General features: G+C 44.5%; 1 protein-coding gene across 7 annotated transcripts in view; it reads left to right on the top strand.

Moving 5' to 3' along the window:
* Nucleotides 1–25,774, top strand: part of osbpl8 (oxysterol binding protein-like 8) — a 435,666-nt gene extending 409,892 nt beyond the window's left edge. For 6 of the 7 annotated variants that reach the window (XM_068050088.1, XM_068050083.1, XM_068050086.1 and 3 more), the window contains 5 exons: nucleotides 5,740–5,925; nucleotides 7,758–7,911; nucleotides 12,889–12,994; nucleotides 17,414–17,522; nucleotides 24,344–25,774. In XM_068050088.1, coding sequence (XP_067906189.1) covers nucleotides 5,740–5,925; nucleotides 7,758–7,911; nucleotides 12,889–12,994; nucleotides 17,414–17,522; nucleotides 24,344–24,479 — 691 coding nt within the window. In that variant the 3' untranslated portion in view covers nucleotides 24,480–25,774. The remainder of the gene's footprint in view (nucleotides 1–5,739; nucleotides 5,926–7,757; nucleotides 7,912–12,888; nucleotides 12,995–17,413; nucleotides 17,523–24,343) is intronic. The other variant, XM_068050085.1, reaches the window with a different exon arrangement.
* The last annotated feature ends 739 nt before the right edge of the window (nucleotides 25,775–26,513 follow it).

Below are 26,513 nucleotides of genomic sequence, written 5' to 3'. Positions count from 1 at the left end.
AATAGATTCCAGCATTTTTCCTGTGACAGTTGTTAGGCTAATTGGCCTTTACTGTGAGGTCATTAATTAAGCCTGTCTCGTTACACATTGCCGGATCTAGAATAGCCAGAACAAAGAACAGTACAGCACAGGAACAGGCCATTCGGCCCCCCAAGCCTGCGCCGATCTTGATGCCTGTCTAAACTAAAACCTTCTGCACTTCTGGGGACCGTATTCCTCTATTCCCATCCTATTCATGTATTTGTCAAGATGCCTCTTAAACGTCGCTATCGTACCTGCTTCCACCACCTCCCCCGGCAGCAAGTTCCAGGCACTCACCACCCTCTGTGTAAAGAACTTGCCTCGCACATCCCCTCTAAACTTTGCCCCTCGCACCTTAAACCTATGTCCCCTGGTAACTGACTCTTCCACCCTGGGAAAAAGCTTCTTACTATCCACTCTGTCCATGCCGCTCATAACTTTGTAAACCTCCATCATGTCGCCCCTCCACCTCCGTCGTTCCAGTGAAAACAATCCGAGTTTATCCAACCTCTCCTCGTAGCTAATGCCCTCCAGACCAAACAACATCCTGATAAACCTCTTCTGTACCCCCTCCAAAGCCTCCACGTCCTTCTGGTAGTGTGGCGACCAGAATTGCACGCAATATTTTAAGTGTGGCCTAACTAAAGTTCTGTACAGCTGCAGCATGCCTTGCCAATTTTTATACTCTATGCCCCGACCGATGAAGGCAAGCATGCCGTATGCCTTCTTGACTACCTTATCCACCTGCGTTGCCACTTTCAGTGACCTGTGGACCTGGACGCCCAGATCTCTCTGCCTGTCAATACTCCTAAGGGTTCTGCCATTTACTGTATACTTCCCACCTGTATTAGATCTTCCAAAATGCATTACCTCTCATTTGTCTGGATTAAACTCCATCTGCCATTTCTCCGCCCAAGTCTCCAACCGATCTATATCCTGCTGTATCCTCTGACAATCCTCATCACTATCCGCAACTCCAACCTTTGTGTCGTCCGCAAACTTACTAATCAGACCAGCGACATTTTCCTCCAAATCATTTATATATGCTACAAACAGCAAAGATCCCAGCACTGATCCCTGCGGAACACCACTAGTCACAGCCCTCGATTCAGAAAAGCACCCTTCCACTGCTACCCTCTGTCTTCTATGACTGAGCCAGTTCTGTATCCATCTTGCCAGCTCACCTCTGATCCCGTGTGACTTCACCTTTTGTACCAGTCTGCCATGAGAGACCTTGCCAAAGGCTTTACTGAAGCCTGCTTTCTGTTTTCCTCCTTTCTTGAATAGCAGAGTTACATTCACTATTTTCCAATCTGATGGGACCTTTCCAAAATCGTGGGAATTTTGGAAAATTAAAACCAATGCACCCACTATCTCAGCAGCCACTTCTTTTAAGACCCTAGGATGAAGTCCATCAGGACCTGGGGACTTGTCAACTTTTAGTTCTAACAATTTTCTCAGTACCCTTTCCCCGGTGATGGTAATTGTGTCAGGTCCTTCCCTCCCTTTCAACTCTGGATTCACAATTATTTCTGTGATGTTATACGTATGTCCTCTACAGTGAAGACAGATGCAAAAAATCTGTTCAATTCCTCCACCATTTCCTTATTTTCCATTATTAACTCCCCAGACTCTCGAGAGGACCAACACTCACTTTACTTACCCTTTTCCTTTTTACAAACTCTTACTATCTGTTTTTATATTTCTAGCTAGCTTTCTCTTGTACTCTAATTTCTCTCACCTTATCATTCTTTTAGTCATTCTTTGATGTTTTTTATATTCGGTCCAATCTTCTGACCTGCCACTTCTCTTCGCTGAATTATGTGCTTTTTCTTTCAATTTGATACTATCTTTAACTTCCTTCGTCAGTCAAGGATGGTGTATCCTTCCCCTGCAGTCTTTCTTTCTCACTAGAATCTATCTTTGAGTGTTATGAAATATCTCCTTAAATGTCTGCCATTGCATCTCTACTGACCTATCCCTTCACCTAATTTCTCAGTTTACTTTAACCAGCTCTGTCTTCAAACCCTCAAAATTACCCTTATTTAAATTTAAAATGCTTGTCTTAGATCCAGTCTTCTCACCCTCAAACTGAATGCGAAGTTCAATCATATTATGATCACTGCTGCCTAGGGGCGCCTTTACTATGAGGTCATTAATTAAGCCTGTCTCGTTACACATTACCGGATCTCGAATAGCTTGCTCTCTGGTTGGCTCTAGATCACACTGCTCTCAGAACCTGTCCCGAGAACATTCCATGAACTCATCTTCCAGGCTTCCTTTGCCAATCTGATTCGTCCAATCTATCTGTAGATTAAAATCACCCATGATTATTGCTTTACCTTTCACGCTAACTTCCATTATTTCTTAAAAGCAAATGCTGGAAATCTGAAATAAAAGCAAAATGCTGGAAATGCTCATCAGGTCAGGCAGCATCTGTGGAGAGAGAAGCAGAGTTAACATTTCAGGTCTGTGACCTTTCATCAGAACTCCACTTATCTCTACCCAAATTGATTCTACTTCTTGATTTTCAGAACTAAGGTCACCTCTCTCTATTGTACTAACGTCATCCCGAACTAACAGAGCTACCCCTCCACCTTTTCCTAGTTTCCTGTCCTTCCGAAATGTCATCTATCCTAGAATATTCAGGTCCCAGCCTTTGTCATCTTGTAGCCATGTCTCCAATAGCTGACAGATCATACAAATTTATTTCTATTTGAGCTATCAATTCATTTGTTTTGTTACGACTGCTATGAGTATTCAAATACAGAGCCTTTAGTTCTGTCTTTTTACTATTTATGCAACCTCTAGCCTTGGCTGCTTGCACACACTTAATTTTGTACTTTCTGTCCCTTCCTACCACGTCCTGATTATTATTTCCCTTATTGCTACCTTGCTGTCCTGCCTTGTCCTTTCTCTTTAATTTATCATATCTTGGCTCACTTGATCCTTCACCCCCACTATTTAGTTTAAAGCCCTCTCTACTGCCCTAGTTATATGACTCGGCAGAACAGTGGTCCCAGCAGGGTTCAGGTGAAGACCATCCCAACAGTTCAGCTCCCACTTTCCCCAATAGTGGTGCCAGTGCCTCATGAATCAAAATCCATTTCTCCCACACGAATCTTTGAGGCACACATTTAACTCTCTAATCTTATTTACCCTACTCCAATTTGCTCGTAGCTCAATAATCTGGAGATTATTGCTTTTGAGGTTCTGTTTGTTAATTTAGCTCCGAGGCGTGAGTGACTGCCCTTGACATCAAGGCAGCATTTGGCCGACTATGCCATCAAGGAGCGCTAGCAAAACTGGAGTCAGTGGGAATTGGGAGGAAAACTCTCCGCTCGTTGGAGTAATACCTAGCACAAAGCAAGGTGGATGTGTTTGTTGGAGGTCAATCATCTCAGTCCCAGGACATCACTACAAGAGTTCCTCAGGATAGTGTCCTAGGCCCAGCCATCTTCAGCTGCTTCATCACTGACCTCACCTCCTTCATAAAGTCGGAAGTGGGGATGTTCGCTGATGATTGCACAATGTTCACCATTCGCAACTCCTCAGATGCTGAAGTAGCCCATGTCCATATGCAGCAAAACCTGAACAACATCCAGCCTTGGGTTGATAAGTGGCAAGTAACATTCGCGCCACACAAGTGCCAGGCCGTGACCATCTCCAACAAGAGAAAATCTAACCATCTCCCCTTGATGTTCAATGGCATTACCGTCACTGAATCCCCACTATCAACATCATAGGGGGTCACCGTTGACCAGAAACTGAACTGGACCAGCCACATAAATGCTGTGGCTGCAAGAGTAGGTCAGAGGTTGGGAATTCTGTGGCGAGTAACACACCTCCTGTCTCCCCAATCCCTGTCCACCATCTATAAGGCACAAGTCAGGAATGTGATGGAATACTCTCCACTTGCCTGGATGGGTGCAGCTCCAACAACACTCAAGAAGCTTGACACCATCCAGGCCAAAGCAGCCTGCTGGATTGGCACCCCATCTACAAACATTCACTCCCTCCACCACCGACGCACAGTGGCAGCAGTGTGTACCATCTGCAAGATGCACTGCAGCAACTCACCAAGGCTCCTTAGACAGCACCTTCCAAACCCATGACCTGTACCACCTAGAAGGATAAGAGCAGCAGATGCATGGGAACACCATCATCTGCAAGTTCCCCTCCAAGCCACACACCATCCTGACTTGGAACAATCTCGCCGTTCCTTCACTGTCACTGGGTCAGAATCCTGTAATTGCCTCCCTAACAGCACTGTTGTGTACCTGCACCCCAAGAATGAAGAAGGCAGCTCACCACCACCTTCTCAAGGGTAAATAGGGATGGGCAGTATATGCTGGTCTAGCCAGCGACGCCCACATTCCCACGAACGAATCAAAAAAAAAGCTCTTCATACACTCTAGACAGAGCCTCTTTCCTAGTCCTGTCTAAATCATTGGTACCCCTGTGGACCACGACAACTGGATCCTCCCCCTCCCACTGCAAGTTCCTCTCCAGCCCGAGCACATGTCCCAAATTCTGGCACCGGGCAGTCAACACAGCCTTCTGAACTCTCTCTCTTGGCCGCAGAGAACTTGTTCATCAGTAAAATATTTTATCTCATTCACAAGACATTTTGATTCTGTAAGTTGCATTCTAGTTCAGTTGACAACAGCCTTGGATTAATGGTTACATCGAAAATAGGAGCAGGAGTAGGCTATTCGGCCCTTCGAGCCTGCTCAGCCATTCATTCTGATCATGGCTGATCATCCAACTCAGTAACCTGTTCCTGCTTTCGCCCCATACCCTTTGAACCCTTTGGACCCAAGAGCTATATCTAACTCCTTCTTGAAAACATACAATGTTTTGGCCTCAACTGCTTTCTGTGGTAGAGAATTCCACAGGTTCACCACTCTCTGGGTGAAGAAATTTCTCCTCATCTCAGTCCTGAAAGGTTTACCCCATATCCTTAGACGATGACCCCTGGTTCTGGACTCCCCCACCATCGGGAACATCCTTCCTGCATCTACCCTGTCAAGTCCTGTTAGAACTTTATAGGTTTCTATGAGATCCCCCTCACTCTGCTGAACTCCAGTGAATATAATCCTAACCGACTCAATCTCTCCTCATACGTCAGTCCCGCCATCCCAGGAATCAGTCTGGTAAACCTTCGCTGCACTCCCTCTATAGCAAGAACATCCTCAGATAAGGAGACCAAAACTGCACACAATATTCCAGGTGTGGCCTCACCAAGGCCCTGTATAATTGCAGCAAAACATCCTTGCTTCTGTACTCGAATTCTCTCGCTATGAAGGCCAACATACCATTTGCCTTTTTTACCGCCTGTTGGACCTGCATGCTTACCTTCAGTGACTGGTGTACAAGAACAACCAGGGCTCGCTGCATAGCCCCCCCTCTCAGTTTATAGCCGTTCAGATATTCTGCCTTGCTGTTTTTGCTACCAAAGTGGATAACATCACATTTATCCACATACTGCATCTGCCATGCGTTAGCCCATTCACTCAACTTGTCCAAATCACCCTGAAGCCTCTCTGCATCCTCCTCAATTTAATTGATGATCCTGGTCTGCTAAGAGTTCATTCAGAATGCAACTGCATTTTATATAATTCCATTCATTGTAGGTTAATAAAATATCAATTATTGAAAGAAAAGTTTAATTTTCATTCATTTTATTTGTCTTCCTCTGTGTGAATATCTCCTTAGACTATGGCAGCATGTAACCCGTGCAATACATAACAAGGACCAGAATGAAGCCACTTCTGAAAAGTTCACCCTGGAGGAAGCTCAACGTAAAGCTGCCAAACAGCGAAAAGCCAAGGGAGAAGAATGGTTCCCTCACTTATTTGAACAAGATCTAGTGACAGGAGAGTGGCAATACAAATACGCAGAGTAAGCCTTCCAAAAATTTTTTTACTCTTGACGTCCTTATGTCATTGAATACGGAGTGCAGAACAATATGCATTTCCATTCTACACTAATAAGTATCAATGTGCTGAAACAGGTCTTTGCTAAAACACAGCACAAAGTTGTTCATGAGTTTCTTTGCAGGCTAAATTCCAGTGTCTTTATTGTAATATCTGCAGAGGAAAGATTTCATTGCATAACCTTTCCTTCAGTTTCCCTTCTTTCGTTGGCAATCAGTCTTTCATCAACTGAGTGTAGTTGATAGAATCGTTCAGCTCAGGAGGAGGCCATTCAGCCCATCACATCTGTGCCAGCTCTTTGAAAGACCCAGTCGTGAGTTGGTAGCCCAGATTGTGGTCTTCTGGTTGGCACATTGGCAAGTGGCCTTGTAAAGATCCACTAGTTCTGTATTATTTGAAGAGCAGGGAGTTCTTACTAAGTTCGGACAAACATTCAACACCAAAAACAGAATAACAAGTCACTTGCCTCACTGCTGTTTCTATAGCTTTGCTGAATATAAAATGGCTGTTGCATTTGCCTATACAACAGCAATACACTTGAAAGAAAATTCTTGTGTACAAAGCACTTTTGGATGTTTCTGAGAGATTTGATAAGGTGCCATTTAAATGTAAATTTCTGTCAGTGTATTTTGTTTCATTTTTGTCCCTCCTCTTGTCTTAGTTTTGGTATTGTAAATGTGGAGCACATCACATCGTTGTAACAACAGTCATTGCAGGGGATATTTTTTCTATATGTTCTTGGGATGTGAGTATCTCTGACAAGGCCAACATTTATTGTCCATTTCTAATTGCCCTTAAGAAGGTGGTGGTGAGTTACCTTCTTGAACTGCTGCAGTCCGTCTGGTGTAGATACACCCACAGTGCTGTTAGGGAGGGAGTTCCAGGTTTTTGACCCAGTAGTAGTGAAGGAACAGTGCTAAATTTCCAAGTCAAGGTGTTGTGTGGCTTGGAGGGGATCTTGCAGATGGTGGTGTTCCCTTGTGTCTGCTGCTCTTGTTCTTCTAGCTGGTCGAGGTCGCGAGTTTGGAAGGTGCTGTTTAAGGTGTTGGATGGGGTGCCAATCAGGCTGGGTGCTTGCTTTTGGTGCCAAGCTTTTTGAGTGTTGTTGGAGCTGCACCCATCCAGGCAAGTGGAGAGTATTCCATCACGCTCCTGACTTGTGCCTTGTAGATGGTGAACAGGCTTTGGGGAGTCAGGAGGTGAGTTACTCGCTTCAGATTTCATCACCTCTGACCTGCTCTTGTAGCCAGAGTATTTATATGCCCACTTGATTGACACCTCATCGACAAACATTCACTCCCTTCGCCACTGACGCACAGTGGCAGCAGTGTGTACCATCTACAAGATGCACTGCAGCAAAGGACCAAGGCTCTTTCGACAGATCCTTCCAAACCCGCGACCTCTACCACCTAGAAGGACAAGGGCAGCAGTTGCATGGGAACACCACCACCTGCACGTCCCTCTCAAAGCCACACACCATCCTGACTTGGAACTATATTGCCGTTCCTTCACTGTCGCTGGGACACAATCCTGGAACTCCCTTCCTAACAGCACTGTGAGTGTACCTACCTCACATGGACTGCAGCAGTTCAAGCAGGCAGCTCATCACCACCTTCTCAACGGCAATTATGGATGGGCAATAAATGCTGGCCTTGTCAGTGACGCCCATATCCCACGAACGAATACAAAAAAAATGGCTGGTCCAGTTCAGCTTCTGGTAAATGGATCGTACTGCATCCTAAGATCCTAACTATTTTACCTGATAACTAATTATGTAATGTATTTTATTGCATGCAGCACCAGGCCCTGGGACCCACTGAATGACCTCGTTCAGTATGAAAAGGAAGGTGTCATCCAGTCACAAGTTTGGCACCGAACTCCAATGGTACGTTCTGCCAGTATAATTAGTCTCAGTAACCAAGGGGGAAGGAAAGACAATTACAAGCGTCAGGTAGGTTTTAAGATTGTGTAATGCCAAATTTATAGTTACTGGTGCCCATCAATACCTCAAACTCTACTTTTTTTCCTCCTCCCTCCCATTTTTTCACTCCCCAACCCATCCAGTTGGTCATCAGTGAAATTCTATGATGCCTTTATTTTTTCAAGTGAAAACCTCTCTACTTGGGAATGAACAAAACTATTGAGCCTCATTGTTATTCTAACTGCTGGGGATTTTTTTCTTGCTGAATTCGGTCCACCCATAAATTATTCCGGTTTCATGCAACAACTTCACAAGAGCTTTGAAACATTTTTTTCCTTCTCAAAGAATGTCATTTAAGCATGGCAATGTATTTATAAATAATTTCAATCCACCCTCTACCCTCTCTCTCTGTCCTCCCATTCATTGACCAAAGATGGTGGGCAGCAACCCCTGCCAGCACCATTCCACACCCAGCTGCAAAGCAATCCGAAATAGCAGCCCTGAACATTATGCTCTGCAGTTATCTTCCTCTCTTTGGGGAAGCGTGTCATGTTCACTCAGTAGTGTGACCAATGCCAAGAATAGCAGTTGTACAAAAATGTGAGTAAGAAACTGTATGTTTCACTTTAAATGAAAGTGACGTGTTGATATGCTGGAAATATTGCGGTACTTGATCTTTAATTTGATATTGAAACATTCTTTCATATATCTAATACTTGTGATTATGATATGGAGTCAAATTAGATCTTTTTTTCAAAAGATTACTGCCTTCCAGTGTTTTTGAATTCCAATTCATTCATGGGATGTGAGCAACACTGATGAGGCCAGCATTTATTGCCCATCCCTTACTGTCCTTGAGAAAGTGGTGGTGAGCTCTCACATTGTATCACTGCAGTCCATGTGATGGAGGTGAAGGTGCTCCCACAGTGTTGTTGGGGAAGGAGTTCCATGATTTTAACCCAGTGATTTTGTCTTTGGAATTCTCTTCCTCAAAAGGCAGTGGAAGCAGAGTCTTTGAATATTTTTAAAGCAGAGGTAGATAGATTCTTGATAAGCAAGGGGGAGAAAGGTTATTGGGGATAGCTGGGAATGTGGAGTTGAGGTTACGATCAGATCAGCAATAATCTTGTTGAAAGGCGGAGCAGGCTCGAGGGGCCGAGTGGCCTACTCCTCCTCCTAATTCATATGCTCATATGTGACACAGGAACACAAGAAATAGGAGCAGGAGTAGACCATACGGCGCATTGAGCCTGCTCCGCCTTTAAAATCATCATGGCTCAACTTAGGATTCAGCTCCACTTTCCCGCCTGCTCGCCATACCCTTGGATCCCCTGAGAGACCAAAAATCTGTCGATCCCAGCCTTAAATGTATTCAATGATGGAGCATCCACAACCCTTTGGTGTAGAGAATTCCAAAGATTCACAACCCTTTAAGTGAAGTAATTTCTCCTCATCTCAGTCCTAAATGGTCATCCCCTTATCCTGAGATTGTGTCCCCGTGTTTTAGATTCTTCGACCAGTGGAAATAATCTCTCAGTATCTACCCTATCCGGCCCCTTTAGAATCTTGCATGTTTCCATGAGATCACCTCTCATTCTGCTAAACTCCAGAGAATACAGGCCCCATTTACTTAGTCTCTCATAATAAGACAACCCCCTCATCGCAGGGACCAATCTAGTGAACCTTCGCTGTACTGCCTACAATGCAAGTATATCCTTTCTTAAATGTGGAGACCAAAACTGCACACAGTATTCTAGATGTGGTCTCACCAAAACCCTGTACAATTGTAGCAATACTTCCTGTTCCTGTACTCCAATCCCCTTGCAATAAAGACCAACGTTCCATTTGCCTTCCTAATTGCTTGTTGTACCTGTATGTTAACTTTCAGCGTTCCTTGTACAAGCACACCCAAGTCTCTTTGAACCTCGACACTTACACATTGCACACCTTTTTAAAAAGTTCTGCTTTTCTATTCTTAAGACGATGAAGAAACAGCGGCAATATAGTTCCAAGTTGGGATATTGTATGTAGCTTGGAGGTGTTGGTGTTGCCATACACTTGCTGCCTTTTATCATAGAGTCATCACACATAGAAGGAGGCCATTCAGCCTATAGAGTCCATGCTGGCTCCCTGTAATCGAATCAGTCCCATTCCCTTGCTGTGTCCTTGGAGCCCTACAAGTTTATTTCCCTCAAATACCAATCCTTTTGAAATCATTGATCATCTCTGCTTCCACCGCCCTCTTAGACAGCGGGTTCCAGGTCATCACTGCTTGCTGCGTAAAAAAAAGTTCTTCCTCACATCTCCCCCTGCATCTCTTGCCCAAAACCTTAAATCTGTGTCCCTCTAGTTCTTGTATGATCAGCTAATAGGAACAGCTTTTCTTTGTCAACCTTATCTAAACCTGTCATAATCTTGTACACCTCTATCAAATCTCCCCTCAATCTCCTTTGCTCCAAGGAGAACAATCCCAGCTTCTCCAACCGATCCTCGTAACTAAAATTCCTCATCCCTGGAACCATTTTGGCAAATCTCTTCTGCACCCTCTCAAGGACTCTCACATCCTTTCTAAAGTGTGGTGACCAGAACTGGACACACTACTCTAGTTGTGGCCTAACCATTATCTTAACCTCATCGATCTTTCAAAATATCGACAAGGTGATAGGTGTGGCTGATGGAATTGCAGTCTTCAGGATAACACCTACATTGGGATAGAAAGGAGTGGCATTTATCCTGTATGTAACCTTGTTGCTGAACCAGGATGCAAGAGTTGAATAAAATTCAATTTCCTAGCATAAGCACTCACTGCAAAAAACATTTGTCCAAGAAGTGTCTGTCAGCAAGCACCTTCCCTTCTGCTATTTTGTCACTCTTGACATTTATTAACTATGGTATTCTGATTGATGCACAGCTATTGAGTTATACACATCAGATAGCAACAAAGTTCCTTCTCCTGTGTACTGAAATCACATTCTATACAAATCAATGTTTGCTGATTTTACACCATTAGTGGGTCCATTTTTGGCAAAAAAAATCCTACTTTTGGGCACATTATAAGAAGGAGTTATTTCTTATAAAGTATGGGAATATTTATAATGTAGTAAAAAGATAAAGTGCTGGAAATACTCAAGTCTGCCAACAGCTGTGGCGAGAGAAACAGAGGTAATGTTTCTAATCTCGGCGGCGAGCTCAAAAAATGGTGGGCCGCCCATGCGGGCCGCATGCCAAACAGCTGCCGCGATCTTAAGTGTGGTGGCACATTTAAATAGCCGGGCACCCCCCCCCCCAATCATAGGAAGATAGGAACAGGAGTAGGCCTTTCAGCCCCTCGAGCCTGTCCCGCCATTCAAAGAGATCATGGCTGATCCGCGGCCTAACTCCATATACCTGCCTTTGGCCCATATCCCTTAATATCTTTGCTTAACAAAAATCTCTCTATCTCAGATTTAAACTTAAGAACTGTTCTGGCTTCAACTGCTGTTTTTGGGAGAGAGTTCCAAACCTCTACCACCCTTTGTTGAAGAAGTGCTTCCAAACATCTCTCCTGAACGGTCTGGTTCTAATTTTTAGACTATGCCCCCTAGTTTTAGAATCTCCATCCAGTGGAAATAGTTTATCTTTATCTAGCCTGTCTTTTCCTGTTAATATCTTGAAGACTTCGATCAGATCACCCCTTAACCTTCTAAATTCTAGCGAGAGCAGGGCTAATTTGTGTAATCTTTCCTCGTAACAACCCCTGTAGTCCAGGTATCATTCTTGTAAACCTACATTGCACTCCCTCCAAGGCCAATATATCCTTCCTAAGGTGTGGTGCCCAGAACTTCTCACAGTACTCCAAGTGGGGTCTAACCAGGGTTTTGTACAGCTGCAGCATAACTTCTGTGTCTTTATACTCCAATCCTCTAGATATAAAGGCCAGCATTCCATTAACCGTTTTGATTATTTTCTGCACTTGCTTGTGGCATTTTAAAGATCTATGCACCTGAACTCCCAAGTCTCTTTTGGACATCCACTGTACTTAACCTTTTCCCATTTAGAAAGTACCCTGCTCTATCCTTTTTTGGTCCAAAATGGATAACCTCACACTTGCCCACATTGAAATCCATCTGCCACAGTTTTGCCCACTCACCTAGTCTGTCAGTATCTCCTAGTAGTTTTATGCTATCATCTAGACTGTTTACAATGTCTGTCCCCAGCAATGGCATCAGCTGCCTGTGTGCAAGTGCTGGCGCCATTTAAAAAGGGCAGCCGGCCTTGCCGACATGTTTAAATTTTTTAAACAGATCCCCAATATTAAATAATAAATTGCTTATGTCCCTTCCCCACCCCGCCAATAACAATTACAATGACTATTTGCACTTTACCCCCACAAAACACCTAACATTTACATCTGACCTTCTCCCCGCACCCCTCCCCCCCCCCCCCCCCCCAAATTGCACAAAGTTTATGGTTCACCATTCCCTATACCCATTACCCGTATTATCATCGTTCCCCCCCCCACCCCCACACTGAAAATCTTACCTCCTTCCCCCTCCCCACCAGTGTGGTGCCGCTTTTCCCCAGACAGGGATCTGAAAGCGTGGGAGTGTCGACCGCTGTGTCAAAGATCGCTGCGAGCCCTGAAGATTGATGGTACGTGTATTTAAATGTATTAATTTTATTGATTTGCATATTAAATTGGGGTCCCATCGCCCAGCAGCAGCAGGGGAGTTGTGGGGGCCACCACTGAGTCTCGTCGCCACCGGGAGGACCGGGCCGGGTCCTGCCGGCGTTGAGGTCCATGGTGGGCCTCATCCAGAGCCAACTTCAGGCCCCCCCGCCACAGATCACGACATTGAAGGCTTGTTAAAATCCAGCCCATAACTCTGCTTCTCTCTCCACAGATGCTGCCAGACCATGCTGAGTATTTCCAGCACTTTCTGTTTTTATTTCAGATTTCCAGCATCCGCAGTATTTTGCTTTTTATTGTATTTATAATCTATTTTGTGTTCCGTTTGATTGTTGTAGGTCGCTGCACCAAAACGTACTCGGAGTAAGCACAGTGGGCAGCAAAGTCCTGAAAGTGGCTGCTCCAGTCCAGAACTAGATCAACAGGACTCATCAGAGAGTGAAAGTAAGTTTGCTCCTTTTTGTCTTTCTTCCTCCAAACTTCCCTCTTGTTCATCGCCACCCACTCATCATATATTAGACAGAGTTAAGCTCTTGCATGCTATGCAGAACTGTTAGCTTATTTTTGCCTTATTTTAATGATTTTCAGGCTTTCCTCTCACAACCACACCATGCAACACCACCCACTCAACTCTATAGAGACACAAACAAGAGCACACAATCAGAAAATTCAGGCACAAATCTGTGGGCCATTGCATGCACTGCCAACCTGCCACCATTCTGCTCCTCAGCACCCTTAATTGGATGACAACAAGCAGCTAGACATGCCTTTCCTCATAAGGGCAGAAAATGCTGGAATTTTAGTTACAAGGTTAGGTTGGAAAACCTGGGTTTGTTCTCCTTAGAACAAAGGAGATTGAGGGGAGATTTAATAGAGGTGTACAAAATGACAGACTTGATAAGTTAGACAAGAAAAAACTGTTCGCACTAATGACGCAAGGTCTAGAAAACAGATTAAGGTTTTGGGCAAGAGATGCCGGGGGAATAGGAGGAAGAACTTTTTTATGCAGTGAGTGGTAATGACCTGGAACTCACTGCCCACAAGGGTGGTGGAAGCGGAGACAAACAACGACTTCAAACTTGCAGGGCTACGGGGATCGAGCGGGGAATATCACTGACTGGATAGCTCCATGGAGAGCCGGCATGGACTTGATGGGCCGAATGGTCTCCTCTGTGCCATAAATGAGTATGGTTCCCAGTGTGAGGGCTGGAATTTGAATTGCAATCCCAAAAGACATTTAGACTCCACTCATACGGGAGATTGTTCTGTTTGAGGGAGGGTAATTACCAAGAGTGATGCTACCTTTAGGAAAAGTTAGTGGTGACCAGAACCAGTAAAGGACCTTCTGAGGGAGAGATCTCTGAAAAGCCATTTCCTGAGGACTTATGAAATTAAAACAGAAAGTGCTGAAAATACTCAGCAGGTCCGGCAGCATCTGTGGAGAGAGAAGTAAAGTTTACGTTTCAGGTCTGTGACCTTTCATCAGAACTGGCAAAAGATAGAAAGGAATTAGGTTTTAAGCAAGTGCTTTGGTGGGGAAGAGAACAAAGGGGAAGATGTGTGATAGGGCAGAGGGCTTGAGAAATTAAATAACAAAGCTGTGACAGGACAAAGGCAAAGAGCGTGTTAATGCTTGTGAAAAATGAAGCATTAGTCCAGAGAGAGTGTTAATGGCAGAATAATGATCAGCTCTGTCCACCTGAATAAACAGGCACATGGTTAAAAAAAATTTTTAAAACAGAAAAATATAAAAAAAGGACAGTCATGCTCTGAAATTGTTGAACTCAAGGTTGAGTCCGGCAGGCTGTAGACTAATGGAAAGATCAGGTGCTGCTCCTCGAGCTTGCGTTGATGTTTACTGGAACACGGCAGCAATCCCAGGACAGAGATGTGGGTGTGAGAGCAGGGGAGAGTATTTAAATGCAAGCGACAGGAAGCTCAGGGTCATGCTTACGGACTGAGCGGAGATGTTCTGCAAAGCGGTCGCCCAATCTGCGTTTGGTTTCCCCAATGTCGAGCTGACTGCATTGTGAGCAGCGAATACAATATACTAAATTGAAGAAAGTACAAGTAAATCGCTGCTTCACCTGGAAGGAGTGCTTGAGGCTTTGGATGGAGAGGAGGTAAATGGGCAGGTATTACATCTACTGCGATTGCATGGAAAGGTACCCTGGGAAGGGGACGAGGTGTCGGCCAAGGTGTCGTGGAGGGAAACATCCCTTCAGAATGCTGACAGGAGAGGGGAAGGGAAGATGTGTTTGGTGGTGGCATCACACTGGAGATGGCGGAGGATGATCACTTGGATGTGGAGGCTGGTGGGGTGGAAAGTGAGGACAAGGGGAACACTGTCACGGTTCTGGGAGGGAGGGGAAGGGGTGAGGGTGGAAATAGCTCGGACATGGTTGAGGGCCCTATCAACCTCACTGGGGGGATTCCTCAGTTGAGGAAAAATGAAGACATATCAGAAATGCTGTTGTGTAAGGTTGCATCATCAGAACAGATGCGCGGCGACGGAGAAACTGAGAGAATGGGATGCAGTCCATACAGGCGGCAGGGTGTGAGAAGATGTGTAGTCAAGGTAGCCTTGGGAGTCAGTGAGCTTATAATGAATATTAGTTTGTTTTTTATTCATTCATGGGATGTGGGCGTCGCTGGCTAGGCCAGCATTTATTGCCCATCACTAATTGCCCTAGAGAAGGTGGTGGTGAGCTGCCTTCTTGACCCACTGCAGTCCATATGGGGTAGGTACACCCACAGTGCTGTTAGGAAGGGAGTTCCAGGATTTTGACCCAGCGACAGTGAAGGAACGGCGATATAGTTCCAAGTCAGGATGGTGTGTGACTTGGACGGGAACTTGCAGGTGGTGATGTTCCCATGCATCTGCTGCCCTTTTCCTTCTACTTGGTAGAGGTCGCAGGTTTGGAAGGTGCTGTCTCAGGAGCCTTGGTGCGTTACTGCAATGCATCTTGTAGATGGTACACACTGCTGCCACTGTGCCTATCCCCCGAGATGGGGACAGAGAAGTCAGGGAAGGGAATTGTCGGAGATGGACCATGTAAATGGAGAGAAGGGTGGAAATTGGAAGCAATGTGAATTAAGTTTTCCAGTTCGGGGGGAGAGCTGGAAGCGACACCGATACAATCATCAATGTACCAGAAAAATAGGTGAGGGTGGGGGCCTGAGTAGGACTGGAACAAGGAATGTTCAACATATCCCACAAAAAGACAGGTATAACCAGGACCCATGCAGGCACTCATAGCAACACCTTTTACTTGAAGGCAGTGAGTGGAGTTGAAGGAGAAGTTGTTCAATGTGAGAACAGGTTCAGCCAGGCGGAGGAGGGTGGTGGTGGATGGGGACCGGTTTGGCCTTTGTTCAAGGAAGAAGCGGAGAACCCTCAGACCCTCCTAATGGGGGATGGGGGTGAAGAGGAGGTGGTTAGGGCCTGGAAACTGTTGAAATGTTGTAGGGCATCAGAAGATTCATGGATGTCGGTGGGAAGAGACTGGATCGGGGAGAAAAGATAGAATCAAGATAGGAAGAAATAAGTTCAGTGGGGCAGGAACAGGCTGAAACATTGGGTCTGCCGGGACAGTCCTGTTTTTGGATTTTGGGAAGGAGGTAGATACGGGCTTTCTGAGATTGCAGAACTATGAGGTTGAAAGCTGTAGAGGGAAGATCTCCGGAAGAGATGAGGTCACTGACAGTCTTGGAGACAGTGGCTTGATGTTCAGTGGTGGGTCATGGTCTCGGGGTGGTGGGAAGAAGTGTCAGAGAGTTGGCGCTCAGCTTCTGCAAGGTAGAGGTCGGTATGCCAGACAACCACAGCACCACCCTTGTCAGCAAGTTTGATCACAATGTCGGGGTTAGACCTGAGAGAACGGAGTGCAGCAAGTTCAGATGGAGACAGGTTAGAGTGAGTGAGGGGAGCGGAGAAATTGAGACGGTCGATGTCACGGCAACATTTCTCAATGAAAAGATCAAGAGTGGGTAACAGGCCAGAGGGAGGGGTCCAGGTGGGATTAGAATACTGGAGATGGGTGAAAGGGTCCCCTGGTCAGGGGGAGGAATCCTGGTCAAAGAAGTGAGCCCGGCGGTGAAGACGACAGAAGAAGAGCTCAATGTCATGCCAAGCGCGAAATTCATTGAGGTGAAGGCATAAGGGGATAAAACTGAGTCCTTTGTTAAGTACATATCATTCAGTGTCAGAGATGGGAAAGTCAGAGAGTATTGTGAATACACGGCAAGGGGTGAAATTAGGAGAGGGGATGGGGTCAGAGGGAAGTGAAGGGGAAGAAGGATCGGGAAGGGGCGTTGGTACCCATGAGCTGCCAGAGCTTGTGCTGGTGTTTTAAAACGGACTTCCTTAGTCTCTGCTAACTCACTTTACAATCTCTCCATGACCTCGTCCATCCCTATCTCTGTAACCTTGCAGCCCTCCGAGGATTCTGCTTTCCTCCCAGTCTGGCCTCGTGCATCTTCCAATTCCTTTGCTTCACCATTGGCAGCTGTGCCTTTAGCTGCCTGGACCCTAAGCTCTGAAATTCCCTCCCTAAACCCCTCTGTTCTCTATCCATCTCTGATCCTTTAAAACCTATCTCTTTGACAAAGGTTTTAGCTACCCCTTCTAATATTCTTTAACTTGGCATCAATTTTTATCTGACTACCCTCCTGTGAAGCACCATGCAATGTTCTACTCCATTAAAGGTGCTATGTAAAGGCTAGTTTGTTGCCAAATTTAAAGATGTTTTGTATTTGCAGGTATCGTTTGAGATCGGTGCTTTGACTTTTTTAGCACTGCAGCTGCCTCAGTTTCGCTTAGTAGTGGTTATGCTGTTGTAAGATTCCATATGTTTCTTGCAGAACAAAAGACAGCAAAGCACAACACAAGATTGAGGAAGAAAGCAAGTGATATGAGTGAACTTCTGAGTGCCATAGATTCAATAAAACATGCACAGGAGGAGATCAACAGGTATGAAATGGGTATTACATTTATATTAGAATACAGGTTTCCTCCAAAGGCTCAGTTCTTGATCTCACCAAGACGGTCGGGTAGGTGATTCACTTACTGTTCATTTGGGGGGATTCCTATTATTAAGAATCAAGATTAAACAGAAAATTTTGGAGCTTTATTATTAAAACTGAACAGATGTAGCAGTGACAGAGATGTAGAAAAATGTGACTTAAAAATGATCTCTGCCTTTTTGTGCCAATGCAGCTTTGGACTGTCTGATCTGAAAAAATGATCATTCACATTACAGCAATATTGTGCAATAGATGCGGTTATATTGATTTATCGTTTCACAAAGATGTCATGTCCTAAGAGTGCTGTCTGAAAAATTATTTTCAGACAGAATTGAGTAGCCCCAAAATTTTATTCACCTCCCACGAGAGAATTTATGCAAGTGAGAATTATACAGATATCTTTAGAACATAGAACATTACAGCGCAGTATAGGCCCTTCGGCCCTCGATGTTGCGCCGACCTGTGAAACCATCTGACCTACACTATTCCATTTTCATCCATATGTCTATCCAATGACCACTTAAATGCCCTTAAAGTTGGCGAGTCTACTACTGTTGCAGGCAGGGCGTTCCACGCCCCTACTACTCTCTGAGTAAAGAAACTACCTCTGACATCTGTCCTATATCTATCACCCCTCAACTTAAAGCTATGTCCCCTCGTGTTTGCCATCATCATCCGAGGAAAAAGACTCTCACTGTCCGCCCTATCTAACCCTCTGATTATCTTATATGTCTCTATTAAGTCACCTCTCCTCCTCCTTCTCTCCAACGAAAACAACCTCAAGTCCCTCAGCCTTTCCTCGTAAGACCTTCCCTCCATACCAGGCAACATCCTAGTAAATCTCCTCTGCACCCTTTCCAAAGCTTCCACATCCTTCCTATAATGCGGTGACCAGAACTGCACGCAATACTCCAGGTGTGGCCGCACCAGAGTTTTGTACAGCTGCAGCATGACCTCGTGGCTCCGAAACTCGATCTCCCTACTAATAAAAGCTAACACACCATATGCCTTCTTAACAGCCCTATTAACCTGGGTAGCAACTTTCAGGGATTTATGTACCTGGACACCAAGATCTCTCTGCTCATCTACACTACCAAGAATCTTCCCATTAGCCCAGTACTCTGCATTCCTGTTACTCCTTCCAAAGTGAATCACCTCACACTTTTCCGCATTAAACTCCATTTGCCATCTCTCAGCCCAGCTCTGCAGCCTATCTATGTCCCTCTGTAACCTACAACATCCTTCGGCACTATCCACAACTCCACCGACCTTAGTGTCATCCGCAAATTTACTAACCCACCCTTCTACACCCTCATCCAGGTCATTTATAAAAATGACAAACAGCAGTGGCCCCAAAACAGATCCTTGCGGTACACCACTAGTAACTAAACTCCAGGATGAACATTTGCCATCAACCACCACCCTCTGTCTTCTTTCAGCTAGCCAATTTCTGATCCAAAGCACTAAATCACCTTCAATCCCATACTTCCGTATTTTCTGCAATAGCCTACCGTGGGGAACCTTATCAAACGCCTTACTGAAATCCATATACACCACATCCGCTGCTTTACCCTCATCCACCTGTTTGGTCACCTTCTCAAAAAACTCAATAAGGTTTGTGAGGCACGACCTACCCTTCACAAAACCGTGCTGACTATCTCTAATGAACTTATTCTTTTCAAGATGATTATAAATCCTCTCTCTTATAACCTTTTCCAACATTTTACCCACAACCGAAGTAAGGCTCACAGGTCTATAATTACCAGGGCTGTCTCTACTCCCCTTCTTGAACAAGGGGACAACATTTACTATCCTCCAGTCTTCCGGCACTATTCCTGTCGACAATGACGACATAAAGATCAAGGTCAAAGGCTCTGCAATCTCCTCCCTGGCTTCCCAGAGAATCCTAGGATAAATCCCATCTGGCCCAGGGGACTTATCTATTTTCACACTTTCCAAAATTGCTAACACCTCCTCCTTGTGAACCTCAATCCCATCTAGCCTAGTAGTCTGTATCTCAGTATTCTCCTCGACAACATTTTCTTTCTCTACTGTAAATACTGACGAAAAATATTCATTTAACGCTTCCCCTATCTCCTCTGATTCCACACACAACTTCCCACTACTATCCTTGATTGGCCCGAATCTAACTCTAGTCATTCTTTTATTCCTGATATACCTATAGAAAGCCTTAGGGTTTTCCTTGATCCTATCCACCAATGACTTCTCGTGTCCTCTCCTCGCTCTTCTTAACTCTCCCTTTAGATCCTTCCTGGCTAGCTTGTAACTCTCAAGCGCCCTAACTGAGCCTTCACGTCTCATCCTAACATAAGCCGCCGCCTTCCTCTTGACAAGCGCTTCAACTTCTTTAGTAAACCATGGCTCCCTCGCTCGACAACCTCCTCCCTGCCTGACAAGTACATACTTATCAAGGACACGCAGTAGCTGCTCCCTGAATAAGCTCCACATTTCGATTGTGCCCATCCCCTGCAGTTTCCTTCCCCATCCTACGCATCCTAAATCTTGCCTAATCGCATCATAATTTCCTTTACCCCAGCTATAATTCTTGCCCTGCGGTATATACCTGTCCCTGCCCATCGCTAAGGTAAACCTAACCGAATTGTGATCACTATCACCAAAGTGCTCACCTACATCTAAATCTAACACCTGGCCGGGTTCATTACCCAGTACCAAATCCAATGTGGCATCGCCCCTGGTTGGCCTGTCTACATACTGTGTCAGAAAACCCTCCTACACACACTGGACATAAACTGACCCATCTAAAGTACTCGAACTATAGTATTTCCTGTCAATATTTGGAAAGTTAAAGTCCCCCATAACAACTACCCTGTTACTCTCACTCCTGTCGAGAATCATCTTCGTTATCCTTTCCTCTACATCTCTGGAACTATTTGGAGGTCTATAAAAGACTCCCAACAGGGTGACCTCACCTCTCCTGTTTCTAACCTCGGCCCATACTACCTCAGTAGATGAGTCCTCAAACGTCCTTTCTGCCGCCGTAATACTCTCCTTGGTTAACAATGCCACACCCCCCCCTCTTTTACCATCTTCTCTGTTCTTACTGAAACATCTAAATCGCGGAACCTGCAACATCCATTCCTGTCCCTGCTCTACCCATGTCTCCGAAATGGCCACAACATCGAGATCCCAGGTACCAACCCATGCTGCAAGCTCACCCACCTTATTCTGGATGCTCCTGGCGTTGAAGTAGACACACTTTAAACCAAGTTCTTGCTTGCCAGTGCCCTCTTGCGTCCTTACATACAACAGGTTCTTACATTATACAACCTGCTTCCAAATTTGTGAATGGTAACTGATATTGGGAAATGATTTTGTAGGCATGAACAAACCTCCTGAATCCTGCTCGAGCAACAGTATTTTTTATGTTGGAAAGAGACAGATGCTCACTCAGTTGCTTTCTCCCTCACTCTACAACAGAAGATAGTAATCAGAAGTGTGGGTCCTATCTGTTCACTTACCTCCACCCCAAGCCTCAGGCCACTGGGCCTGTTGTAATAACGCACTGCTATGCAGTTCATCAGCTAGCTCACCCCAGATCAGCCACATACTTATGGTTTTGGGCAAAGATACAGGGGGGATGTGAGGAAGAACGCAACAAGTGATAATGACCTGGAACTTGCTGCCTACAATAGTGGTGAAAGCAGAGACGGCCAAGGATTTCAAAAAGAAATTGGATGGGCACTTGAGGGAAATAAACTTGCAAGGCTATGGGGATAGAGCAGGGGAATGGGACTGACTGAATTGCTCCACGGCGAGCCAGCATAGACTCGCTGGGCTGAATGGCCTCCTAATAACTCTGACACTAATTTTACTCCACTTTGAATGTTTTTAAAATTGATTTCATATCCTTTCCTCTCATGGGTGATATATCGTGAGATCACAAGAAATAGGAGCAGGAATAGACCATATAGCCCATCGAGCCTTCTCTGCCATTCAACACGATCATGGCTGATCTTCAGCTCCACTTTCCTGCCCACTCGCCATATCCTTTGATTCCTTGAGAGACCAAATATCTGTCTATCTCAGCCTTAAATGTATTCAACAATGGAGCATCCACAACCCTCTGGGGTAGAGAATTCCAAAGATTCACAACCCTTTGAGTGAAGAACTTTCTCCTCATCTCAGTCCTAAATGATCGGACCTTTATCCTGAGATTGTGTCCCTGTGTTTACGATTCCCCGACCAGCAGAAATAATCTCTGTGTCTACCCTATCCAGCCCTGTGAGGACTGCTTGTATTCATATTTGGTAAAATAGTATGATATGACATGGGCTAATAAATCCCCTATTGGCTTTTGCTCGCACAGTTGTTTCACACCCGAGTTACCCCTCAGGTTCACACCCAAGATTTGTTGCTCTGCATTGGGTGAGTTTGAGCTGCACTCTGCTGACCACTAGAGGACAGCAGAGCCACTCCCTGACCGACAAAAACATATCTTTGATAAGTCAATCACATTGAACGATTGATGGCATCTAGGGGGACCCAATGACAGAGACTAACCCACTGTCTCTCTCCGTTCTGGTAAAATCAGTTTAGGAGATTTATTTATAACTGAAAAATAGAGCAGGGAATCAATATTCCTCATATTCCCTGTTTTGACGCTACTGTAATTCCACTTCAATGCTTCCTGCCACCATGTCTGTTTCACTCTTAAAATCGATGAGCAATTACGTTACTATCTGTACGTTAGGCTATTTTGAAATTAGCTTTGGTTAAGGCAAGCCTTTAACCTTTTGCTGGTGTCTCCTGAGACTTGTAAGTTACGTGGGACAGCAAGTTATTGAGATTTCAGCTCATGTTATCCTGTAACATGAAGAAAAGCCAGAGGTATGAAAGCGTCATTGTTAGCGGATAAAGGTGTGCTTTCAAATTTACATGATTTATAAATCATGTCACGTTAAATAATAAAGCTAATTTTCTGTCAGAACCACTGTCTGTTCTTGTAAATTGAAAAAGCTGTTGAAGAGAATCCAAGTAAAACATTGCTGTGCTAATACTGCATGACCAGTTATTCCCAACTTTCCCAACATAGCTTGTTTTTTGGTCCTTTGTCATTTAACTGCTTTTGGAAATCGGAATAAAGCTCTCCACAGCTTGGAGTCATACCTAGCACAAAGGAAGATGATTGTGGTTGTTGGAGGTCAATCATCTCAGCTCCAGGACACCACTACAGGAGTTCCTCAGGGTAGTGTCCTAGGCCCAACCATCTTCAGCTGCTTCATCAATGACCTTCCTTCCATAATAAGGTCAGAAGTGGGGATGTTCGCGGATGATTGCACAATATTCAGCACCATTCACAACTCCTCAGATACTGAAGCAGCCCATGTCCACGTGCAGCAAGACCTGGACAACATCCAGGCTTGGGCTGATAAGTGGAAAGAAACATTCGTGCCACACAAGTCCGGGCAATGACCATCTCCAACGAGAGAATCTAACCATCTCCCCGTGACATTCAATGGCATTACCAGTTCTGAGTCCCCCTCCATCTACATCCTGGGGGCTACCACTAACCAGAAACTTAACTGGAACTTAACTGGAACTTAACTGTGACTACAAGAGCAGGTCATGGCTGGGAATTCTGAGGCAGGTAACTCACTTCCTGATCCCACTTTCCTGGATGGGTGCAGCTCCAACAATACTCAAGAAGCTCAACACCATCCAGGACAAAGCAGCCCGCTTGGTTAGCAGCCCATACACAAGCATTCACTCTCTCCACCATTGACGCACAGTGGCAGCAGTGTGTACCCATCTACAAGATGCACTGCAGCAACTCAGCAAGGCTTCTTTGATGTCTTCTCATAAACCCGCCACCTCTACCACCTAGAAGGACAAGGGCAGATGCATAGGAACACCACCACCTGCAAGTTCCTCTCCAAGCTACACACCATCCTGACTTGGAACCATACCTCCATTCTTTCACTGTCGCTGGGTTAAAATCTTGGAACTCCCTCCCTAACAGCACTGTGGATGTACTGGAATGCACTGCCTGAAGGGGTGGTAAAGGCAGGAACCCTCACAACGTTTAAGAAGTATTTAGATGAGCACTTGAAATGCCATAGCTACAAGGCTATGGGCCAAGTGCTGGAAAATGGGATTAGAATAGATAGGTGCTTGATGGCCGGCACAGACACGATGGGCCCAATGGGCTATTTCTGTGCTGTATAACTCTATGGCCTGCAACCCAAGGACTGCAGCTGTACAAGAAGGCAGCTCACCACCACCTTCTCAAGGGCAATTCGGGATGGGCATCAAATGCTGGCTTAGCCAGCAACGCCTACATCCCATGAATGAATTTTTACAAAATTGGGAATGTTTTCTGCTTTTACAGTGCAATTTAAATGCAAGTTGCTATCATCCTCATCTCCCTCTTTCCTCCTCACTGTTCTTCCCTGTCCTTTCTTTCCACCTCTTTCCTATTTCTCCTGCCCCCTTCCTCAGTGGAAAAGTGTCAAATTGTTCAGTACCTCCCCAATTGCACCACCAACATGGCTGATTAATGTGATGCACGTTTGAAGTCTAGGATAGAAGAGATGCAAAGATAGGAACACATTTATCGTAAGATTTGTTTGGAGAGGTCTTGGATTAATGAGACTGTATGGACATGTAACCAAAATTTAAATAAAGTGGATCTGTTTGTTAATAGATATGCTGTGACAGAAATATTCAATGTTTATGAAACCTGGTAGTTTGCATTTGTTGGCCTAAAATGTGCGTTCTTTATTTTAGAAGTTTGACAGCTCTACGGAGTCGAACAGCAGCAAGCCAGTCTAATGCAAATCATTCCCTATTGCAACACAGAGACTATGTGGTTATTTTCTTCCTCATCCTGCTTCAGATTATTATTAACTCCATATTCAATTAACCATGAGCAGAACCAAATGAAGCCATATATTGTAGCGACCAGGATCAGTATCCTGAATGGCCATTCTTCACCACATGTGGATCTCTGACTATAAGGGTGCCAGACACAATGTTGGACTAAATGTGCTTCTAATTTGATGACAAAGTGCTTTGAAAACTTTTCATTGCATGTATTATATATATGTATATTTAATTATCTGGCAAATACATACATTGCTTTAAAGAAACAATCCACACTTGCTGATGCTCCATAAGTAACTAGTTAGGAACAAGGATCAATTTTTTACAACTGCCGTAGTTAAGCCAGTTTTAGCAGAAGCCATATACTTAAATAATGTGCAAATATTAGAATACCACTAACAACAGATATACTTGTCTGATATACAAAAGTGCATTTTCAACAATTTCTGAATGCTGTTTCTAGTATTCCCTGTTAACTAGTGCTTAGTTTATGAATGTTACAGTCCCTTAAGAGAGCCAAGTGAGCTTAGCCTACATGTTTAGTTTGGATTAAAGTACTTTTAGCAGGGTCCAAAGTATATTTCTATTTAAAAGGTCAAAACATATTCTGCAGGAGCAGTACGTTGGAGGAATGTAAAGCAGTGCCTTCAGGATGATTTCACTCTGGTGTTCAGTATATGCTAATAATGAATGTGTTAGGCCTATGCCATAGGGGAAAAAGCCTTATAACATTCCAAATGTAGAGTATTGTCTTCAAGTTTATTTTAACATCTCAAGTTGTCATGACCTAACACTGCCATTAATACCTGTATGGTAGCTTGTAAAGTCCGTTTTTATTCTGTCATTTATAGTAAAGTTAATCTATACATATCTAATCTATACATATCTTTAACAAGTTCAGTTTATTTCTGACTTCGCATCAATTATTCCTGTTATGCGCAAGTCTGGTTGTGTTTTTTTTTGTCCATCCCAACTCATTGCATATAACAGGGATTGCATTGTAATTGTACTATACAAAGGTTATTTCTGCAAAGCTAGTACATGTTTAAACCAGCATCTTTCTAAATGTTATTGTTGCATCAACCTATAGTGACTGTTAGAAAAAACAGATTATGCTTAACAAGGACCAGTGTTGTACTTTTTTATGTATTAAAAAGTTGGACATGATTGAAGAAAACCATTGGTGGGATCATGTGAATATTTTATCAATATACCTACGTATTTATTCATAAAACAGCCTTTTGTTAACTAAGATTTATCAAAGTTCTTTGTTTCCATAAATTCTGTATTTTCACACAAGGTTTACTTAACCAATAAAATATCTAAACAAATGGACACAGCAGCACAGTCACTTGTATTTATTTCCCCTTGTGAGGTTTACTTATAGTTAATAATAGTTTGTCAATGTAACTTAGTCACAGTAAAAGAGATCCAGCAAACTGGTGGCAAGGGGAACACAGGGTATTGCTCTGGGGACATGGGTTCGAATCCCACTACGTAGAAGGTGGAATTTGAATTCAATTATTAAATCTGGAATTAAATCTAGTCCAATGATGGCCATGAAACCATTGTCAGTTGTTGTAAAACCCATCTGGTTCAATGTCCTTTAGGGAAAGAAATCTGCTGTCCTTACCTGGTCTGGCTTACATGTGACTCCAGACCCACAGCAATGTGATTAACTCTTACATGCACTCTGAAATGGCCGAGCAAGCCACTCAGTTGTATCAAACCGTTACAAAGTCAATAAAAAGGAATGAAACCGGACGGACCACCCGGCATCGACCTAGGCACCGGAAACGACAACGGCAAACCCAGCCCTGTCAACCCTGCAAAGTCCTCCTTACTAACATCTGGGGGCTTGTGCCAAAGTTGGGAGAGCTGTCCCAGACACTGCCATCACCGGGTATGTCCTGTCCCACCAGCACGACAGACCCAGCAGAAGTGGTGGCACAGTGGTATACAGTCAGGAGGGAGTCGCCCTGGGAGTCCTCAACATCGACTCCTGACCCTATGAAGTCTCATGGCATCAGGTCAAACATGGGCAAGGAAACCTCCTGCTGATTACCACCTACCA

Source organism: Heterodontus francisci, chromosome 18 (assembly GCF_036365525.1).
Source record: "Heterodontus francisci isolate sHetFra1 chromosome 18, sHetFra1.hap1, whole genome shotgun sequence".
NCBI classification, from domain to species: domain Eukaryota; kingdom Metazoa; phylum Chordata; class Chondrichthyes; order Heterodontiformes; family Heterodontidae; genus Heterodontus; species Heterodontus francisci.
This window is presented reverse-complemented; position numbering and strand designations above follow the sequence as displayed.